Here is an 18,604-nt window from a genome sequence, read left to right as displayed (position 1 = left end):
TACCCACAACTTTCAATATAACTCGCGTTACGGAATTTTCTTGCAATATATTTTAATACTGGGAGATACAGAATTAAATTCTGCATGTGGGAAAATTATTCCGAACTTATTGTGACACCGCGTTCGCGTGTTATATTAAAAAAACTTTGAATGAGTGTAAAACAATAAGATATTGTTTATTTCTATTTCAGTATAACGGTGCTACATTTATATTACTGCATACATAAAATTGAAATAAATAATTATATAAGTAATTACATTAATTTAATAAAAACAAAAGTAAAATTTTATATATTTATGTTTTATGTACTATACTTCGTGTACTATAGGTATGTTAGGTTTAATTGTGTCTATCTGCCAAGACTTAGTTAACGCATTCGTGGTGTGTAAAGCGCACTTTACACTTTATAAAACACGTTTAAATGTCAGTAAAGTTATATTTATTCGTATTTTAGTGTTAAGTGTTATAATTGTAACCGTACAGCTTTTAAAACAAAAATAAATAATTCTATAAATGATTTCGTTAACTTAATAAGAAAAAGTAAAATTTAAATATTTATGTTTGATGTACGATGTTTCATGTAAAATTGTGTCAACCTACCAAGGCTTAGTTAGCACTCCTTCAATTTGTAAAGCGTGTTTTACACTTTATAAAACACGTATAAATGTCAGTTGATTTATATTTACTTCTATTTCATTGTTACGGTAATACACAAGAACGGATTTCAAACTTTACGAAAAATTCTCTATAAGACAGAGCTAGTTAAAAAGGAACATCCCACCGATTCTTAATCTACGGAAAATTCGACGGCACGATAAAAGAATTACTTGCGGGATAAGATCGCTGCAATCTTTCGCATAAATGTGAAGAATCGTGAAAGCAACACGAATACCGCGTAAAATGTTAAACCGCGTGTGTTGTATTATGCACCAATAGAACCAGAGTACACATACCTTTAATATTGAAATTAATGAGGACAATTAATCCACGATCTTCAAACCTTCCACTCACGATGAAATCACAGTTAAATACACTACGCACTATATAATAACAGACATAATCCCGGCTATGGTTAAGGGAAAAACACAGCGCGATTTACTGAAGTACATGCTCAAAACGCATGGCAAAACTCGACCGTATCGCGAGAACGCGCGGGATAAACTGAGAATAAAAGATAAGAGCACACGTTTACCTTGTTTTTGTTTTGTCGCTTGCCGGGGCAGAGGTGTGGAAAGAACAGAAATCGCAACGTCATGTCGCATGTTAAACAGAAATGTTGCATCGGTTGTTTCTTTTTCCTATCAGACCATGATATGAGATAAAAAGTATTATTTACAATGTAAACTTAGTCGCTAGATATATAGTTCTACTACAATAACTTTAAATGACGATTAATTTCTATTATTGGTATTCTATTATTCAATAATTTGTATTATTGTACTATAAATGTTGGTATTTTCTATAATCCTAATATGAATTTTATAAACAAGAAACAATGTATTACTTTCTCGACTCTTAACTGCTTACTGACATCACAAATTAATTTAAATACAGCTACGTAGTAAATAGAACGAAAAATAAGACACCCAAATTTATGATTTTATAAATTTATCATTTTCTGTTTACATTCTCATGTAAACTTTTAAAAAATGACGCCAATTTTCATATCACTTCACGTAGACTCAAATTATTTTGCGCAAGAAAATGAAGCACTCGTTTTCAATACTATTTCTACTTTTAACGCTATCTTATGGCGTCAATTCAAGTAAGTATTAATTAATTATTCCTGAAAACAATATAATACATGCATCTTACCTTGATTTAGGCCAGTTGCCAATTGTAATAACGCAGTTGATATACGAATGGATAATTTACTTGCCCTTGGAAGCATTCTCATCGATGCAATACGCACTTTACAGAGTGTGGATACCATTGGTGGCTTATGTGAGAAATCAAACAAGAGACAGATTCAGTTTACAATTGGTTGATGACGATGTACCCGACACAATATCGGGTCTGCAAGTAACATCCTTAAGCATTCTGAATTCGTTGAATGTTGCCGTCGGAATAATGGAACAACTCGCCGAACTTGCTGCACGAATCGTCATTATGTTGCAATTCGGGAGAGACACTATTGCCAATCTTAATTATTATTAGTTACAAATTTTATATTTCGGTTTTGCACTGAAATTATTTACTAATGAAGCAAATTAGAAGTCCACTTAGCAATAGAATATGAGTTGCTTCCACTCGCACGATCCTGAGTGTCACCACAATTGCACATAATAGTTATATTTCGTTGTAATCACTTGCGGGAAATTAATTAAAAGAGTATATTTAGAGTGATGCTGCTTAAAGAAATTTTGTAGTTAAACGTATGCTGCACGCCGTTCACTGATAACAATAAACAACTCACAGCCAAACAAGTTCGATGGGATATCTCCGTTTACCTGGCCTCACACGGACACGAGAGCTGCGCGCACTCCCAGACACCAACAAAATCAATTTCTCTTGTTTACAAACAAGAATTAAGTAGAAATAGGTAGTTTATGGTGTCTTCAAATCGTGTTTTAGTGTTTTAGGATAGAATTAAACAGACGTTTTACACAAGAGCACAAAGAATTAGAGATGCCAATAAATATATTGTAAATGGTTTGTTGTTATTGAATAAAATATAATATAAAAAAATAAAATGAACTGTAAAGTATCGCATTAACTAAAGTTGAAATATACAAGACTTATTAATACTATACAGTCTTTACAAGATGCATTCAAACACCCCTAATATATTTCATATAAAGACAAATGTAATCGCATTGTAAGTGTATAATCGTCTTCACAACTCCCCAGCAGTTTCACTTGATGAACGCCTTCGTCGCCATCAGCAGCATGCGCATTCCAGTCGCGTATTTGTTTGTCGGATTGGACGCGATGAAGCTCTTCAATTGTCTCGTCAATTCGGTTAAAACTAGAGGAACATGCTCACGCGTCACAGGATTACTTGGATCCAGACAGAGAACAGCTCCTTGTAAATATCTAACACAGCAAACAAAAAGAAAAAACAATTAAGAATAACAATAAAACAATAACCTTCGATTGAAATCATCGACACTGATGGATACCTTAGTTTCACGTCGGTTTTTTGCGCTAAGTCCGCACCCAACTGCTGCACCAAGCTGAGAAGCACGTGCTGCTGAAGGATGCATTTAATGTCGGAAAACACCTCATCAGGATTGACGTTTTCGCAAACATACAAAACTAACGATAAGTCGGAAGCGGTAGCCGAAGCTGATAAAGCCTGCTGAAATGCGGCGTCGATGTTGCCTTTGATGATTAACGATTGTAATTGTGACATTTGCATCTAAAACCACACATCAAAAATACTCACACGGATGTCGACAGACAAGACAAAATCACACATTCATTTCAAATGATTGCGCACAATAATGAAGTTATTAAAATAATAAAGTTTTAAATTTTACCTGTGTGTCAATCACATGCGGAGATGGAGTCACAGCCCTGGATCGTACTGCGTTGACGACGCTGTCCTCCAGAAGCGCGGAATGTGTGCGGAAACCAAGTCGAACTTGGTCCTTCACCACGTCGGAAATCATTGACCCTAATTTTTCTTGCATTCTAATAATAAACAAACAAAAACACAATAAAAATATCGTTGATATTTTGTAAAATTAAACCTACCCGACGCAAGATATATTAATTTGTCGCTGGATTTCTTCGGAAACAGCGTTTGTTAACTTTTCAGAGTTTAACTTCATATTTTCGGACACTGTTTGAATCTGATTGACCAAATCTTTGCCTTTATCCTGTACTTTTCTTTGGCGCTCCATGTAATTCTCCACACAAGAAGTATCTGAAATTAAATTCATCATGTTGCATAGAAATTTAATTCAAAAAAGACTCTTTTGTTATTTTAATAAATATAAATGCATCTTATCCGTCGGATCAAACCGCTAGGTAAATTTAAGTATTGTGTTCGCAGTGCATGAATTCACGCCAACACAATTTACCAACAACAACAATCTAAAAAACAACAAGATAACTCGATCTACGTTCAAGAATCGCGCACGAATCGCGTGATCTTACACCGACAGGTGTGCAGCGCGCACTCACTACCACCAAGAAACAAATATTAAATGCAAATAAGCGCACTCCAACGCCATCTATGCTCAAAATCAATAACAATGATACAAACTTACATTCTTTCGTCCCCTGCGTAAATGTATTATGAATCTGCTGAAACATAGTAGTACACGCACGCTCCCAGGATGGAATCAAAGTCGTCCCGATCATATCCTTATAACACGATTCTAAACTTGGCTTAATTATCGTAACAATCGAAGTACTCAATGAATCAGCCACTTGTTTGTTACTAAACAACTTGGCAATATTCGTCTTGACCAAATTGTCCAACGTAGCGAGTTTTTGTTTATAGTGCAGATCCAATTGATCTTGCAAACTCTGGAAAATATTCAACACGGGCGGCACCACGTTCATTTTGATTTCGTGCGATATGCACGGTTGTAAATGCTCGATAACTTGTTTACTCAATTGTTGCGACAAATTCGCTAATAAATAATCCAATTGTTCAGTCTCCCTTCGTTTCTGTTCCTTGAGGAAACCCTCAAGCAATTTCGTAGTTTGTAAATGATGATTTGTCATTGTGGCGTCCAACTCTTTACGAATCATGTTACAAATATCATTGTCGACGGTTTTCTTAAACGCTTGCATTTTTAACTCTTGTATTTGCTCGTTTTGTTCTTTGAGCAATGTTTGCATCTTGAAAAGCATAACAGTCATCTCCATTTTCCACTTTTGGTTGTCGCCGTCTTTGGTTCTTGTTTCACCTTTCTCGTCGATATCGTTACGCCCCCAGATGACACCGGCTTTTGTTGCTGTTTCTATAATAAAATACAATAAATTTTAAATTATACACAAAAAATTAACAGAAATAACATACTTTCGGTGTTATTATACTCAAACTCTTGATTTCCATAATTAGCATTATTCAGAGATAAAATTTCTTGCACTTCTCTGCTTGGACTTGAACCGCCGCTAGCATGCGAAATCGGAAACACATCCAAAATAGGAATTTCTTTCTTCGTTGATGGTGACGGAATATCCATTGTTTGCACACTATTCGGACTGGAATTAATAATGGGCGAGTTGAAATCATCGGGGGTCATTAAATTCAACGGCTGAGTATTTTGCTGTTGTTGCTGTTGAATAAGCAGCGTCACAGAAGATTGCAAATCATTCAGCTTAGGCAACTCCTCCGCCGGTTTTTCACCATTACTTTCAAACTCAGGCACAGTTCCGTAAACAGATTTAATATTTGAAGCCATTGATCCCTCCGGCTTGAAAGTAATCGTACAATCCTGCAAACTCTTTGGTTGCACGACAATCATTCTGATTGCAATTGCAATCGTACTGGTTTCATCATCAAACTCTTCCATATCTTCATACAATTCCTCATTGCTAGAGTATCGCAAATTGGTTCGTGCAACACTCACAATACCAAAACTTAAAATCGACGCCGGCTGTAGAAACTCCGAAACCGTGGAGATACTCGCCATTCGTTCCTCTTCATTCTTCTGAATTTGTAAAACGTACATGATTTGATTATTAATGTCGGACATCAACAGATATTCAGCTGACATGTCCAGGGATACTTTCAGGAAGAGATTCGGAATGACGGAGCGCACATTTGGTTCGAAGCGGATTGTCTGCAGACACGTCCATGATTCACACGACCAGATTTTGATTTCTGCGTTGTGGTCAGCGCCAGTAATCGCAAACTTCCAAAACTTAGAACTAGACATACAAATATAAATTAAAACTCCTAATAAAACTTATTTTTAATTATTAACTTACTCAGATATAGCGTAAGATTTGATATTATCCAAGAATAATAAACACGAAAGCGCTTTACCATCATGAGGCTGCCATTGGTGCAAACACCGCGGACTTTCAGACTCTACACGATAAACTTGGAAAAATTTCACATAACCATCAACGCTCGCTGTAGCCAAAGCAGTTCCATCCGGAGAGAATGAAGCATCGATTATATCTTTAGTATGACCCACAATCTCAACATATCCGTCGTTATCATCGATTACTTCAAGTGGACCGGTTCCATATTTTGAATTTATAATGCTCACATCCCAGACTTCAGCTAGATATTAATAAATATTTGTTTTATAAGCAGTTTAAAATTTACTTTTAATTATATACCTTTGCTTCCATTAAGTAAAACTAAAAGTTTTGCTGGATCATCCAACGTATCAGAATCCTCGCCAAATGATGGAACGTACGGACACCAAATAACTCGATAATTTGCAATTGTCGGATCAACATCGGGATGCTTCACGTGCATAAGTAAATTGCAAGTCATAACATTATCGGATGAGTCAACGCTGTACACATACAAATTCCAATCATTATCGATACATCCCAAAATAATCTGTGGTGTTAAAGCAAACGAAATGTCTTGGATTGTTCCTTGGAAGTCTTTTACTAATGCGCGCTCTTCGGTTTCTAAATTTACGACTCGCAACATTCCAACTTTACCTATTAAAATTAATTTTATATATTTTTATAATAAATATTATAATTATTAATTATTATATACCTTTAGGTTTTAAAGTGTATGCATAATATTTGCCACTAACATGACAAGCAACCAGTTGACCAATATAGTACTTAAACTCCCAATTATAATCAACCACACTCTTCAGTTTCACTTTCGAGCTGCCTTTGCTGTGATTCCCCTCACTGCAGCTAATTGTTACATCATGTGCAACTATCTCAGCAGTATATTCAGTCTCAGATCCCTTAAAATTACTGCAAGGAACAAAAATTAGGTTCTGAAAATTACACACAGATCAATATTGAATACTTACATAGTCTGTGTAAAATTCGCTTTGGTTGATAACGAACTGGAATCCATGTCTGTGAAACAATTGCGTTTATGATTAGCTATGTCTGAAGACTGCAGAGACGGCAGTTAGCCGCCGAAATGACGCTTGCACTATACGCGCTATAGTTGCGTGTACTCACCTAGGCGATTAAAATCCAACGTAATCACGGTCTAAACGAACGAGTGACGCTTCAAACAAACATTAAACATTTACTGATTGTACGAGCACAAGCTAAATAAATAATTTTCGCCCAGAAGCGGGTTCACACCTCGATTGGAGGTTATTTGACGGTAATGGCGCCCGAACACCGCAAACTTGCGAGTGTGAAGCTAGCAAACAAAAATTATTTACAAGCGTAAAAAAATGATTTCCGGTGAATAAAAATGTGCAATACTGCAAATAATAATGTTTCTACACATTACAAGAATATTTATTCTTGTAGAACAGCTTTAAACTCGAATTAAACGCGATTTAAGAAACATTTTCGGCTTGGTGGGGATAAAGAAACGCTGGCAACACGTCACAAACAGAAATAATTTAAAAATCAGCATTGTTTAAGCGATTAAAGATAAACTATGCGGGTTTATTGGTTGAAGATGCGTTGTTTGTTATGGTTATTAGTAAAAGCAGCACTTGAACGCTGTTTTGCAATCGTTTTCGGTGCAAAATTCAATAAACACAGCAGAATATGCCGACCTGTACTTCTTATATATTTTTTCTTTACACATAATTACAATTTCTTTTAAATTCCTTTGAATCTTTCACAATAGCGTAATAGTTTTTGAATAGATTTTAAAATATAAAAAATATGACATAAAGATTTCAGATTGTAAACATTTTCTCCCTTTCTAAAATTTAAAATTTTTGAAATTTCTTTTTGACATTCGATATCGCAACAATAAAAAATCTTTTAAACTTGAACAGTTATAGATAAATATACATAGAACATAGATTATTACATTTATATTACATAACATCTAGATAGTTTTTTTTTGTGTTTCATCATAATTTCTTAGTGTTTCATAGTTTTCTTCATCATTTTCCGATCTGAGAGGGATTTATTAAGTGGGCGATAATCAAAATAGACACAATGTCATGTTTTACATACACAGTTGGCAATATTTAAATTAATTAAGTTCTTTCTTTGAACACTCCTTCCTCATTCTCTACGTACGATAACGCCCGCCGAACGCGGACGAAATCTGTGGAATGTCAAACTAAAATTTATTGTATGAGTTACTATGGGAAACGTATGTACAGTGCGCATGCGTGTGTGCAAAGCTGCCTTAGAATAATTACTGCAATCTTTCACAAACTGTTTCGAATCTATTACAATCTAATTTTAAAGCCGCATGTTGAATATAACAATATCTACCTAACTCAATTCATTACACATTTCAATAATTTAAAATTATTCAATTGCAATTCGTCAATTTCCTTATTTCCATTTTCCTGAATTCGTTCATTCATTTAATGCTGTTATCGCTCTCTAAATCAGGCACTTTCCATCACTTTTGAGGTACACATGATTCACATTTCATAAAAATATTCTTTTTCAACAACTTAAGCACCGTTTCTATTCATCTAAACATCTCTAACATTTAAAACTCTGATTTTGATTAAGTATGCCAAAAATTATTCACATTTACCAACAGAAAAGTCAAACAAACAAAGATCAGCTGAGATCTAAACGCTAAAAATGTAAATCGTATGTGAAAATATTGCAAAAAAAAACGTTGCATCCCAGTTGCAGGTGCTTTTTGATTCGATAAGATCGCGATTATTAATACCCAATAGTAACACTATCATTAAATACCTAATAAAATATTCAAAAGATTATCATCGATTAAAAAATAAAAAAGAAAATCACAGATATATAATATATAAAAAATTAATAAATAGCGCGGAGAGAAGAAAGAAAAAAAATGATTTTTGATGCCCAACAAACATTCCGATTAAGTTCATTGTCAAACAACAACTAAATCTTAAATGGTACACCTAGAGCTAGGCTATACTAGTTACGAAAAAGTACGATAATTGAGTGCGTTCATAAAAAAACATATTTACAGTGAGATGTGGAATGTTTGTTGAGTTGTATGTTTCAGTTTCAAACTTTTTCATGCGTTTGTTTATGTGTGTGTGGGTGTGTTATTGTCGAATGAGAGTGTTTATGTATCCGTCGTGTTTTCGAGCATTTCGTTGAGGAACGTATCGATGGACACTGCGCCCGTATACCTGAAGAAAAACAAATGTTCCAGACATTTAAGACCTATCGATCGCAGCGCTGGCAGCCGCAGCAGTAGCTTGGCAAAACGACCCGGCTCGTTCGGATGCGTCGATCGCGTGTACTCCTCCAAGACGGCGTAGACTTTTTCGCGCAGATTATCTACGTCTTGGATGGATTTTAATCCACGCACATCTAAACAAACAACAATTTTAATTAAGAAAAACATCAACAAACAATCAAAATATTCAATTACCAGGATTAAAAAGTATTATTGTGCGTAAACAACCCAATTCCGTTTTGTCCATTTTCATTTCACGCATTTTCGAGACTAACTCAGTGAGCACTCGGTCAAATATTCCACCGACACCAACTTGCTGCGCTGAATTCCTAAAATTTACGCGTTTATAAAATTTGATTGTACAATATATTGCACAATATTAATACCTCTGAATGGTGAATCCGGTAGCAAGCACGATACTATCCTTGGAATCGATTGAGCGATGCGAAAACGCCGCGATCAGAAGTTCATTCCAGCCGGCTCGCAGGAGTAGCACTTGATCAGAGACGGGCAGGCTGGTAAAGTGCGGAATGAGCTTCGCCCATTCGACTAATTGGTAGAGTTGCGTACTGGTCGCCTTGCAGATATTCGTAACGGGGTTCTGCACGAAAACAATCAAAGAAAAAAACGAATTCATTATTCAGCGTATAATTGATCGTCTGTTTTAAGAAATGCTAATGCACTGGTGACCTTGACAACCACAATGACGAGTATTGATTAAATGTACACTTGTACTTTGTTATTCAGTTTGTGTAACAATTTAAAAAGATGATTATGAATTTACGTTATGGTTTACCTCTAATTCTGTCTCGGTTTTGCAGTCCATTCTCCTTTCGGCCTCCAGAATTGCCTCGATTGGCATTTCGGTTTGCATATTGGACGTCGACTCCACCTCGGACGTGTCTCGATCCTTTGTGCGCTGCCTCTCTTCCTGGACGGCTTCCCGCTTCATTCCCATGGCTAGACATTTCTGATATCGACAATATTGACATCTACAAAGATTAACACACAATTAATATTTATTCAACGATATCGCACATATTTCTATCAATATTCCATAAAATTTCACACAAAAATTCACCTGTTTCTTTGTCGTTTGTCTATAATACAATTCTTTTCCTCTCTGCACGCGTACGACAAGTCTTTTCGCACTGTCCGCTTGAAAAATCCTTTGCATCCTTCACAACTGAAAGTAAAACAATAGAAATTAATATTTATTTGAAGTATAAAGTTGAATAAATGCATTTATAAATAATTTCGGTTCACTTTTGGCTCGAAAGTGACTCGTGCAGCATGAATTTTTTTGCGCTCAAGGTGTCTCTGGTGTTATTTATCGCTTGTTAGCCAACCGAGTCGACAAAAACCGCAGGCGTCATCGGTCGTGCCTTGTTGCATTGCAATATTATACAAGTGCTTGACCAATTATAGTTATTAAAACTAAAATTGCACTCGGCGTTGTTGAGGTCAAGACTAGGCTCACGACCGGTGCCCGTAGAATTGTTTATTTTATGCTACGTTTGCATTCGTGAATGCTTTAATTTATTTTTGAAACCAACACATAATTTAAACTCTAAGTAGACTATGAATTATACATCGTCTCAAAAGTTTATTTGAAATATTTAATCAATTTTTTTGTATGGAAACAAAAAAAAAGTGCGAGTGAAAACTTTCTGGCACAATTGGAAAACTTCGGCGCTGGTGTCGTAAATATGAAAATAACTTCTTTGTTGAAAGATGCGCGCTATGTGCACCTGCCAAAAGGAAAAAATCACAAAGACAAAAGTGAAATACATATCGAATGGGCTGCCAACACAGCTGATTGAATATATTACATGTTGGCGAATGTACAGACTAGTAGAGCACCTGTTTTATAACCGGAGGAGCGGCCAGCCAACATCATTCCGCACATCATCCACGCATTCTATGACATAAACGACATTGGAAGCCGATGCATGATGCATTTCGCAACTGAGCGCGCTTAACGCTCAAGCTTCCGTCTCGACGAGGAGTCTCAAGGCCGATCGACGGTGACTTACGAGCGCGCAACAAACTTTTCAAACATTTTACATCACACACACACAACGTGGGAATTCATTTGATCATTCAATTTCAATTAGAATTAGATAGTACAGCTAAGTAACACCTTGAGCATCATTAACTCAAGAGGTTTCGATTGTGTATCCGCAACCAGCATTACATAAAATGCAGCCATCTTGAAACGTCATAGATTTTCAACCAATCAGATTAAAATGAGTCACTACATCCATATAAAAGTAAAATATTGAAGTATTTGAACATTATTGATTATAATTTATAACAAATTGCTACAATTACGTGTGTTATGTAAATATATTCATTAGATTAACATACGTGCATAATATGTAAGTGATTGAGAATTTGCCATGACCATGGCCTTCATTTCTCTTCCACTGCAAAACATCACATATATTTTTATAAATTTATGTTTAATATTTTGTAGATTTCGAGAGTTAAAATGTGAATCAGAATGAGAATCACGGTTGTTTAGTAATGCACCCAATTATAATAATCATTCCACGTCAATTTAATTTAATATGGAGAATCTAATAATATAATCAACATTCAGCCGAGTTACGTACGTGACATAGGAACAAAAACGATGAAGCTAGAATATGACCTTCAAAACAGCATGCGCTCATTATGAGTTCCAATGTTCTAATGCTCCAACATTAAGAACTACAGGTCCGTGAATCCGGCCGGATTCATACCTATACTTGTCTTTAAATTTACTTCAAACTTTTCTTTTCGTTTTATTTTAATCTAAATAATCGTGTTGAAATTTTTTCTGTGTTCATCTGATGATCTGATGCTTTAATCCTGCGGTAAAAGAGATTTCCTTCACCAAGGTCACCTCAGTTTGCATAACACAAGCGAACGCCGTACGGCTTCTGCAAAAAGGATCGCTTACCGCCTCGGCGCGCAGCACGTCGGACACGATCAACACAAGAGAATCATCAATTTAATCAAATGCAAGGTCGACATTAAACATGACATAACTTTCCGTGTTTTCATGTTTCAGTTTGCACACACACACATACACAGTGGGTGCACTCGAGCTTACGAGAGCTGTGTAGAAGGTAAGCGCGATAGGAAATCTAACCTTCGTGCAATGCGCTTTTTACCGGCAAGCATAAATGTACAATTATCGCGAGGCGCTAGATTCAAGGACGAGGCTAATTATTTCAAGTATTGTTAACTTCACGAAAAAAAACACAAAATATAACCGTACACCAGCTAATAAATCTCATTGTCATGAAGGTTGCACAATTCATTGCATAAAATAACAAAAATATTTAACAAAATGCCAGAAACAATAGAATATTAAGCAAATGTTAATATATGAAAAGATTTAAGACTTTAATTTGCAATATAGCTTCTTATCACGTTATAGTGAGATGTTGTTACACCAAGAAACAAAAAATCACAAAATTTTGAGAATTGCTAGAAATGCAAATATTTTTCGTCGTTACACAGAAGAAATAAATATAAATAAATCCTCTAAAACTTTAAATTATCTACCAACCTGTAAACTCCATAGTGTTTTCCACTCGCACGATCCCCACAAATCGAACACAAATGCTTCGACCCACTGAGCGGATGATTCGGCGGATACGGCGAGCAGGCGCTTTTATTACTCCCGCCGCCGCCACCGCCTCCAGGACTCAGCATATTCGCGTGTCCACCCAGCGAATACGTCGGACTATTGGGACCACCCTGCGGACTAAACTGTCCGGATGTGATAAGACTCGCTGTGTCAGGTTTCATATCCAGCGGCGACTGCGGGCCCATGGAATTCATCGATAAACTTTGATCCAGATTGAGACCTGCAACAAAACAATAAACTTATAATAAATAAATCTTCATTATTCATCATCAATAATATATAATATGTATTATATATGATGAAGAGAAAAAAATTGTGGTCGTCCTTGAGATGTTCTAATTATACTCGTCCGCAATATGCAGCTAGAGTGCTACAAGCAGCTACAAACTACGCAAAAACGAAAAAAACCACAACACATCTCCGCTTTTTTAAATATTTTCGTTCAATAAATTCATCTTTACATTTATACTTAGAATATAAGTTGTAATCACATTTAGTTGAATATACTAGGTAAACATCGTACACACATGCGGTTGATTCATACGCGGCTGCAATGACGATAATTATAGCTATTGTAAATATTTACTTTTTTTGTGTATGTGCGGAACGTTTATTCATTCCCGTCTAGACTTGCTTATTTCGATGCGTGCAATTCGTGATGGCGCAAGGTTGCAAATACGTAAAATGCTTGTGCAGCGATTTAGGTACATGTACATGCATTAGGCCGGGCCGGACGGTGGATAAACTCATAAAACCTATTTTGATCGAAGGCATTTTTTCTGTAAGCAATACATATCCGCAGCCAAAATATTTATTTAAATATAAATATTGCGGTGGGAATGAGCCCACAGGTTTCGTTTCTCAACTATTTCAACTATTTTATGTTACAAGTTGTGGCGAATGCAACGTTTTGAGTGTTTTTTTTCGGCCACGGTAACAAATTTGTCTCGTGAAATAAAAGAAAATGTTAAAAATTAGTACAAGCGTTGTTTGGGTATATGTAGAACATTAATTGTACTTTGTACATACATGTAGGTATTATTTTGTTTCCAAAAACATGATTAAGAAATATTAAGTTTACATTAGGAATACGCAATGTAAACTTGCACATCAAAGCAAATAAACGCATAAAAATGCAGATTAAGCAAAAATAAATGTGATTTTTTTACTGCCTGTGAGTTGAAAAATTAATTTTAAAATACAATGTATAGTTAAATGTATTTTCTCGGTAGATTTGCTGCAGTAAAATCAATTTTCCGCACGGCTAATTGAAGATTTATTTAAAGTTTAATGAAAAATAAAATTAAGACGCATAAAATGTTGAAAATTAACACGTTAACCTTGTAAAAAAACGAAGAATTAAATTAAACTACAGTTAAAAGAGGCTACATTTTAACGAGGTTTGAGATCAGGCATTTTATCACGTTACAACAAGTGTCGTTATTTAGAGAAACAAAAAAATAACAAACATTGAAATTTTATGCAGATCAGAATCTGAAACGCAATGTGCACCCCAATAAAATAGCTGAAAATCGTGCCTAAGTTATAGAAATTTGCATTGCAATTTGTAGGGATGTTGAGATCATAATTACAACAATATTTCATATGTTAAATAAACAAATAAATAAATAAATAAATAAATAAATAAATAAATAATAGCTAGAAATGAAAATATTTTTCGTCGTTACACAAAGAAAATTAATATAAACCAACCAAATTGTAAAAATTTCGCCTTTATACGGAGTAAGGTTAACAATTAAATTAATTTTTTTAAATAAATATTGCACATCTTCTTATACTCCAACATGAAATTAAATTAATCATTCAAATACAAGCCCTAACCATAACTATATTCATACTAATAGAATCCTCCTCTATCACCCGTTCAATACACTTTAGTATTCCACCAACAAATAGTAATACATAGTTCGAGGCTACGTCAATAATTCAGTGCGCCACAAACCGGAAAACTGACAATGCATAATTCAAATACCACAATTAACAAAAAAAGTAAATTTTGCAACACACAATCGAATCGAACCAAATCAAGACCTTCACCCCCAAAAATTTAAATATTAAACTTAATTAAGCACGTTCAACCTTTTAAATAACTATTACCATTACTATTACTGATTAACAATGATACAATCAGTAAACCAAACGGACAATCAATCCGATGGCGTGTTGATATGGCATTCGTTATTGATGCGCAAGTAAATGGGAAAGCAAATAGTTCATCGGGCTGGAAAAACAACAAAGAAAAACCACGCCGTGTGTTTGTTTGTTTCTCTGTGTGCGTATAGAGCATGAGTAAACAGTAAACACACTTCGAGGTCGAGCACGGTAAGCACTCGATTGATATTACATAGTTATTAGATGCGCTCGGCAAACGATGTCTATAAAAATCTCAAAAATATCAATAAAATTCAATATTTAACTTGTATTAATCCACAACGAAGAAAAAATATAACTTATTACCCGCTAAATGTAATCGAAGTAATTTCTTTCGACGTGTTAATGAGCACAAACACGCAACGCTTGTCCGAATAACAAAAACATTTACTTTCGTCGCGATTTATTTCACATTCGTGACTTATTAACATATCCGCAATCAAATGAAAATGAACTCTTCTCGGAACTGCGCCATAAATAAACCCCCAAAGTGCCAAAGCAATTTCGTTTGACATTGAAACTTATTGAAGGTTCATAGGTGTATAATTGTAATTTTAGTTACCTAGCGGTAAATTATTGCCAAATCCAGTTGCAAAACGGCCCCAGTGCTGGGCCTGTGCACCCTGGATGATTGCCGTCACACTCATCATGGGCTTATCCTTTTTCATCATGTTCATTTTTTCTAATTTTAATTTTTTCCCAAAACACTTGATAAAAATTAAAAATTTTGTCACATATTTCCAATAAACCACTAAATAAATTTCCAATCACAATCAAGTTGAGCTGGTTTTTAATTAGGTAAAATTACGAAACAATGCAGCGGCGCGCGCGTTTTTATAATCAGCCAGACAGTGCGGCGCGCAGCGATAAACGCGTATTATCATCAGTCGACGGCGCGGTGCCGCCGCCGGCACGAACAATAATAATTTTCGCTGGCGCGCGCGCGATTGTTTAAATCAACAACAATTCGACATTTCGTCGATTGTGAAATGTGTACGCGCGGTGCAGTCTGCGTCGCCCGCGTCGCGTTTATTTACTGCGAATGAAAAGTTGGAAAGCACAGCGTCGTCGTCGCGTTCGTCCGCTGCGCCCGCCCGCGCGAAAACGTTTGCAGGACTGTGGCAGGCAGGACGCGCCGAGCGTCTAGCCGCACGCGATGATTTACTAGTTGGCGCGCGCGTTGTGGGTTGTGCTCCTCCTGCAGCAAGAGAGCCACCACACTCACTCCGTACTCACATGACTCTGGCTGCCAAAATGACGAATTCACAGATATTACTCACTCAAAAGTAGTTGCAGTGTATATTATTGACAATATAATGAACAATCTATAGGAAAACATGGAAATAATTTAATAATATTGATAATATATTGATCAATCTGTAAAATTTTAATTAAATGATTGACGTATTTCTATTTTTACAATATACCTATTTTAAAAATCAAAAAAAATTCTGATAAAACTATTCATAAATTGCAACTTTTTGAAATATTGGGCAATTATTGATCAATGTACATGAAGAAAATGTACAATATATTGATCAATCAACAATAATTCACGTGTGTTGCAACTTAATATAATATTAATATGATATTAATGCAAATATATCAAATTTAACAAAAATAATTCCTTATATTGACAATATATTGTCCAATCAACATGATTGAATGCAATATCTACCGCCCGGAAGCGCTTTCGAAGGTCGCATTCACAGAATAGCAAAAAAACAGGCAAAAGGGTTTCTACTCGTTCTAAAACCGGTGTGCAATGTCTCAAGGACGATCTTCTATACAATTCCCGCAAGGTCTGGATGGGTCTTAACCGAAATTAGGTCGAGACTTTGCCTAACTACCTTTCAAACACTAAAAACCACACAAAAAATCCCAACCCACATTTCACGTTTAATTACATTTCTCGCGACTAAAATAAGAATAACACAATAAAAATATAAAAATACTGATCACAATTAACTCTTAAACGATTTGTTTTCCTGTCTGCCCAATACACCACACACATTAAATCATAATTTTTATGCACATGTTGTTTTGCGAGCGAGAGCGGGCGGGTTATAATCGTAATTAAATGATTGGGGCATTGGGAGTCGGCGCATTCAGCGTGTGGGAGATGTGAATAGCAAAACGAGCAAGACCTTGACACGCCAGGATAGACGTACCAAGGTCAGGGTCGCTGCATGCACGTCCCCTTCGTGTCGGCGTCTTCCTTCCACTCGAGGGAGGAGATGAATCGTGATGCTGGCGATGCGCATGCAGCTCGTTTGAAAGTAGGTCACCTCTAATAATAATATGAGGAGGAAAAAACAACAGCGACGAGGCAAAACCCCTCGGGTGGTGAGCGTCGCAAATTGACGTGTTAATAATGCGAGTGCATCGCATATGTAACGTAATTGCCAGCATGCAAAGCGAACAGTATGCAAATCAGTAAATAATCACTAATCACGCGGGGATTCAATGATGTAAATATTTGATTTTGATATTGTTGTTAATGTACTATTGTTCTTTAGAAGATAAATAAATTTTTTTGGGTGTTTAGGGCTGTAAATAAATAATTTACAATTCAAAATATTTCTAAAGTAGTAAAAGTCGTGAATATTTTTGACAGCTGGCAGCGCAAGCAGAATTATGTTGAGTTCACGGTATGAGGGAGACACCTGTACGTCGGTGACGACACTAACCTATCGTATCTACTCGCCTGACTTCGGGAACCTGTTACACATTTTAAGCATAATGTAAAAAGTATTAAAAAACGCAAACTCAAAATAAAATTAAATAAAAAAATGCACCAACGACATTTTATCATATACACATTTACATTATTAAGTTTGTTTGTTTGTTAGAAGAATTAATTTTATGATAATAAATACAAAATTAGTTACTTTTTTTCTCTTGAATCTCGAGCTGTGAATATTAAAACCGCACCGAAATACAAATGTGCGCTCGTACGAATTTAGATGAAGGCCGACTAGATTTTGTTTTAACCCAAATTAACGAACCTTTCCCATTCGCTTCCTATCACTTTCGGTCCGCTTTTGGCCTGCATACAATCCGACCGCAATCGCAATCCAATTGGGAAAATAAATGTCAAAACAAATGAAACACGCCGAAATGAGCAACGCGATGCAGGCGCACGAAATAGGTTGTTGGACGTGCGGCGTTTGTTGAGAAATGCGGTCAGTGAACCAAATCTCTCGACCCTGACTTTGCCATTGCCCCTTGCGATACGTCGCGGGCCCGTTGGCCGTTTACGCGCGATTATTCAATGAAATGTGCTCGCTCACCTCTGTCCTTAGTATCCATTATTGTCGAACTGATTCGGTGAACTAATTAATCGCCCGCACGGATTGCACAGCGACGCATTTAAATAACCGATTCGAGCGCACAGCCTACTTTCCGCAGGGTAAACATGGCGGCGTCACTGACAGAATCAGTCCGCTGCCGCTGCCGCGAACTGCATGCACGCAGAAAACAAGGAGGACCGAGCTGAACGTGCGCCATGTTGCCACTTCTACTTACTATTCATACATTATAAGCACCTAAAACACAACAAAAC

The 18,604-nt window shown here is 36.0% G+C and overlaps 2 protein-coding genes and 1 long non-coding RNA gene across 5 annotated transcripts; 1 reads left to right on the top strand and 2 right to left on the bottom strand.

Moving 5' to 3' along the window:
* The first annotated feature begins 1,641 nt into the window (after window positions 1–1,641).
* LOC135796363 (uncharacterized) lies at window positions 1,642–2,751 on the top strand. The gene is made up of 2 exons (XR_010549316.1): window positions 1,642–1,766; window positions 1,827–2,751. It is a non-coding gene; the product is annotated as an uncharacterized lncRNA (long non-coding RNA).
* Ge-1 (Enhancer of mRNA-decapping protein 4 homolog Ge-1) lies at window positions 2,624–7,260 on the bottom strand. Of its 2 annotated transcripts, XM_065308332.1 has the most exons (11): window positions 7,079–7,258; window positions 6,922–6,970; window positions 6,651–6,862; window positions 6,254–6,589; window positions 5,894–6,194; window positions 4,980–5,833; window positions 4,219–4,920; window positions 3,701–3,872; window positions 3,484–3,637; window positions 3,124–3,362; window positions 2,624–3,037 (listed from the first exon to the last, which is right to left on the bottom strand). In XM_065308332.1, the coding sequence occupies exons 2-11, from the start codon at window positions 6,966–6,968 to the stop codon at window positions 2,857–2,859; spliced, it is 3,198 nt and encodes a 1,065-aa protein (XP_065164404.1). In that variant the 5' UTR covers window positions 6,969–6,970; window positions 7,079–7,258; the 3' UTR covers window positions 2,624–2,856. The 2 variants fall into 2 exon arrangements, with proteins under 2 accessions (XP_065164404.1, XP_065164405.1); XM_065308333.1 differs by lacking the exon at window positions 3,124–3,362 and having other exon boundaries at window positions 2,754–3,037; window positions 7,079–7,260.
* A 368-nt stretch (window positions 7,261–7,628) lies between these two features.
* Window positions 7,629–18,498, bottom strand: LOC135796350 (retinoic acid receptor RXR-like). 2 transcript variants are annotated; one of them, XM_065308343.1, is made up of 7 exons: window positions 18,333–18,498; window positions 12,787–13,087; window positions 10,306–10,410; window positions 10,021–10,216; window positions 9,611–9,825; window positions 9,420–9,553; window positions 7,629–9,358 (listed from the first exon to the last, which is right to left on the bottom strand). In XM_065308343.1, exons 1-7 carry the CDS (start codon window positions 18,349–18,351, stop codon window positions 9,108–9,110), a joined length of 1,221 nt encoding a protein of 406 aa, XP_065164415.1. In that variant the 5' UTR covers window positions 18,352–18,498; the 3' UTR covers window positions 7,629–9,107. The 2 variants fall into 2 exon arrangements, with proteins under 2 accessions (XP_065164415.1, XP_065164414.1); XM_065308342.1 differs by lacking the exon at window positions 18,333–18,498 and adding an exon at window positions 15,602–16,191.
* Window positions 18,499–18,604: the final 106 nt, after the last annotated feature.

This window comes from Atheta coriaria, unplaced genomic scaffold (genome assembly GCF_025399875.1).
Source record: "Atheta coriaria isolate IRGN ID8LTWV9N9 unplaced genomic scaffold, Caltech_Dcor_3.1 hic_scaffold_7_pilon, whole genome shotgun sequence".
NCBI classification, from domain to species: Eukaryota; Metazoa; Arthropoda; class Insecta; order Coleoptera; family Staphylinidae; genus Dalotia; species Dalotia coriaria.
This window is presented reverse-complemented; position numbering and strand designations above follow the sequence as displayed.

What these genes read in the sequence shown, in the direction of transcription:
- Ge-1 (XM_065308332.1), bottom strand. Translation starts at nt 6,968, where the DNA reads ATGGATTCCAGTTCGTTATCAACCAAAGCGAATTTTACACAGACTAT. An exon ending in GCGAATTTTACACAGACTAT is followed by an intron (nt 6,863 to 6,921) that starts GTAAGTATTCAA and finishes TGTTCCTTGCAG; the next exon opens with TAATTTTAAGGGATCTGAGA. An exon ending in CGCATGTGATTGACACACAG is followed by an intron (nt 3,363 to 3,483) that starts GTAAAATTTAAA and finishes GTGTGGTTTTAG; the next exon opens with ATGCAAATGTCACAATTACA.
- LOC135796350 (XM_065308342.1), bottom strand. Translation starts at nt 15,716, where the DNA reads ATGAACATGATGAAAAAGGATAAGCCCATGATGAGTGTGACGGCAATC. An exon ending in TGGCAATAATTTACCGCTAG is followed by an intron (nt 13,088 to 15,601) that starts GTAACTAAAATT and finishes GTTTTGTTGCAG; the next exon opens with GTCTCAATCTGGATCAAAGT. An exon ending in ACCGGATTCACCATTCAGAG is followed by an intron (nt 9,554 to 9,610) that starts GTATTAATATTG and finishes CGTAAATTTTAG; the next exon opens with GAATTCAGCGCAGCAAGTTG.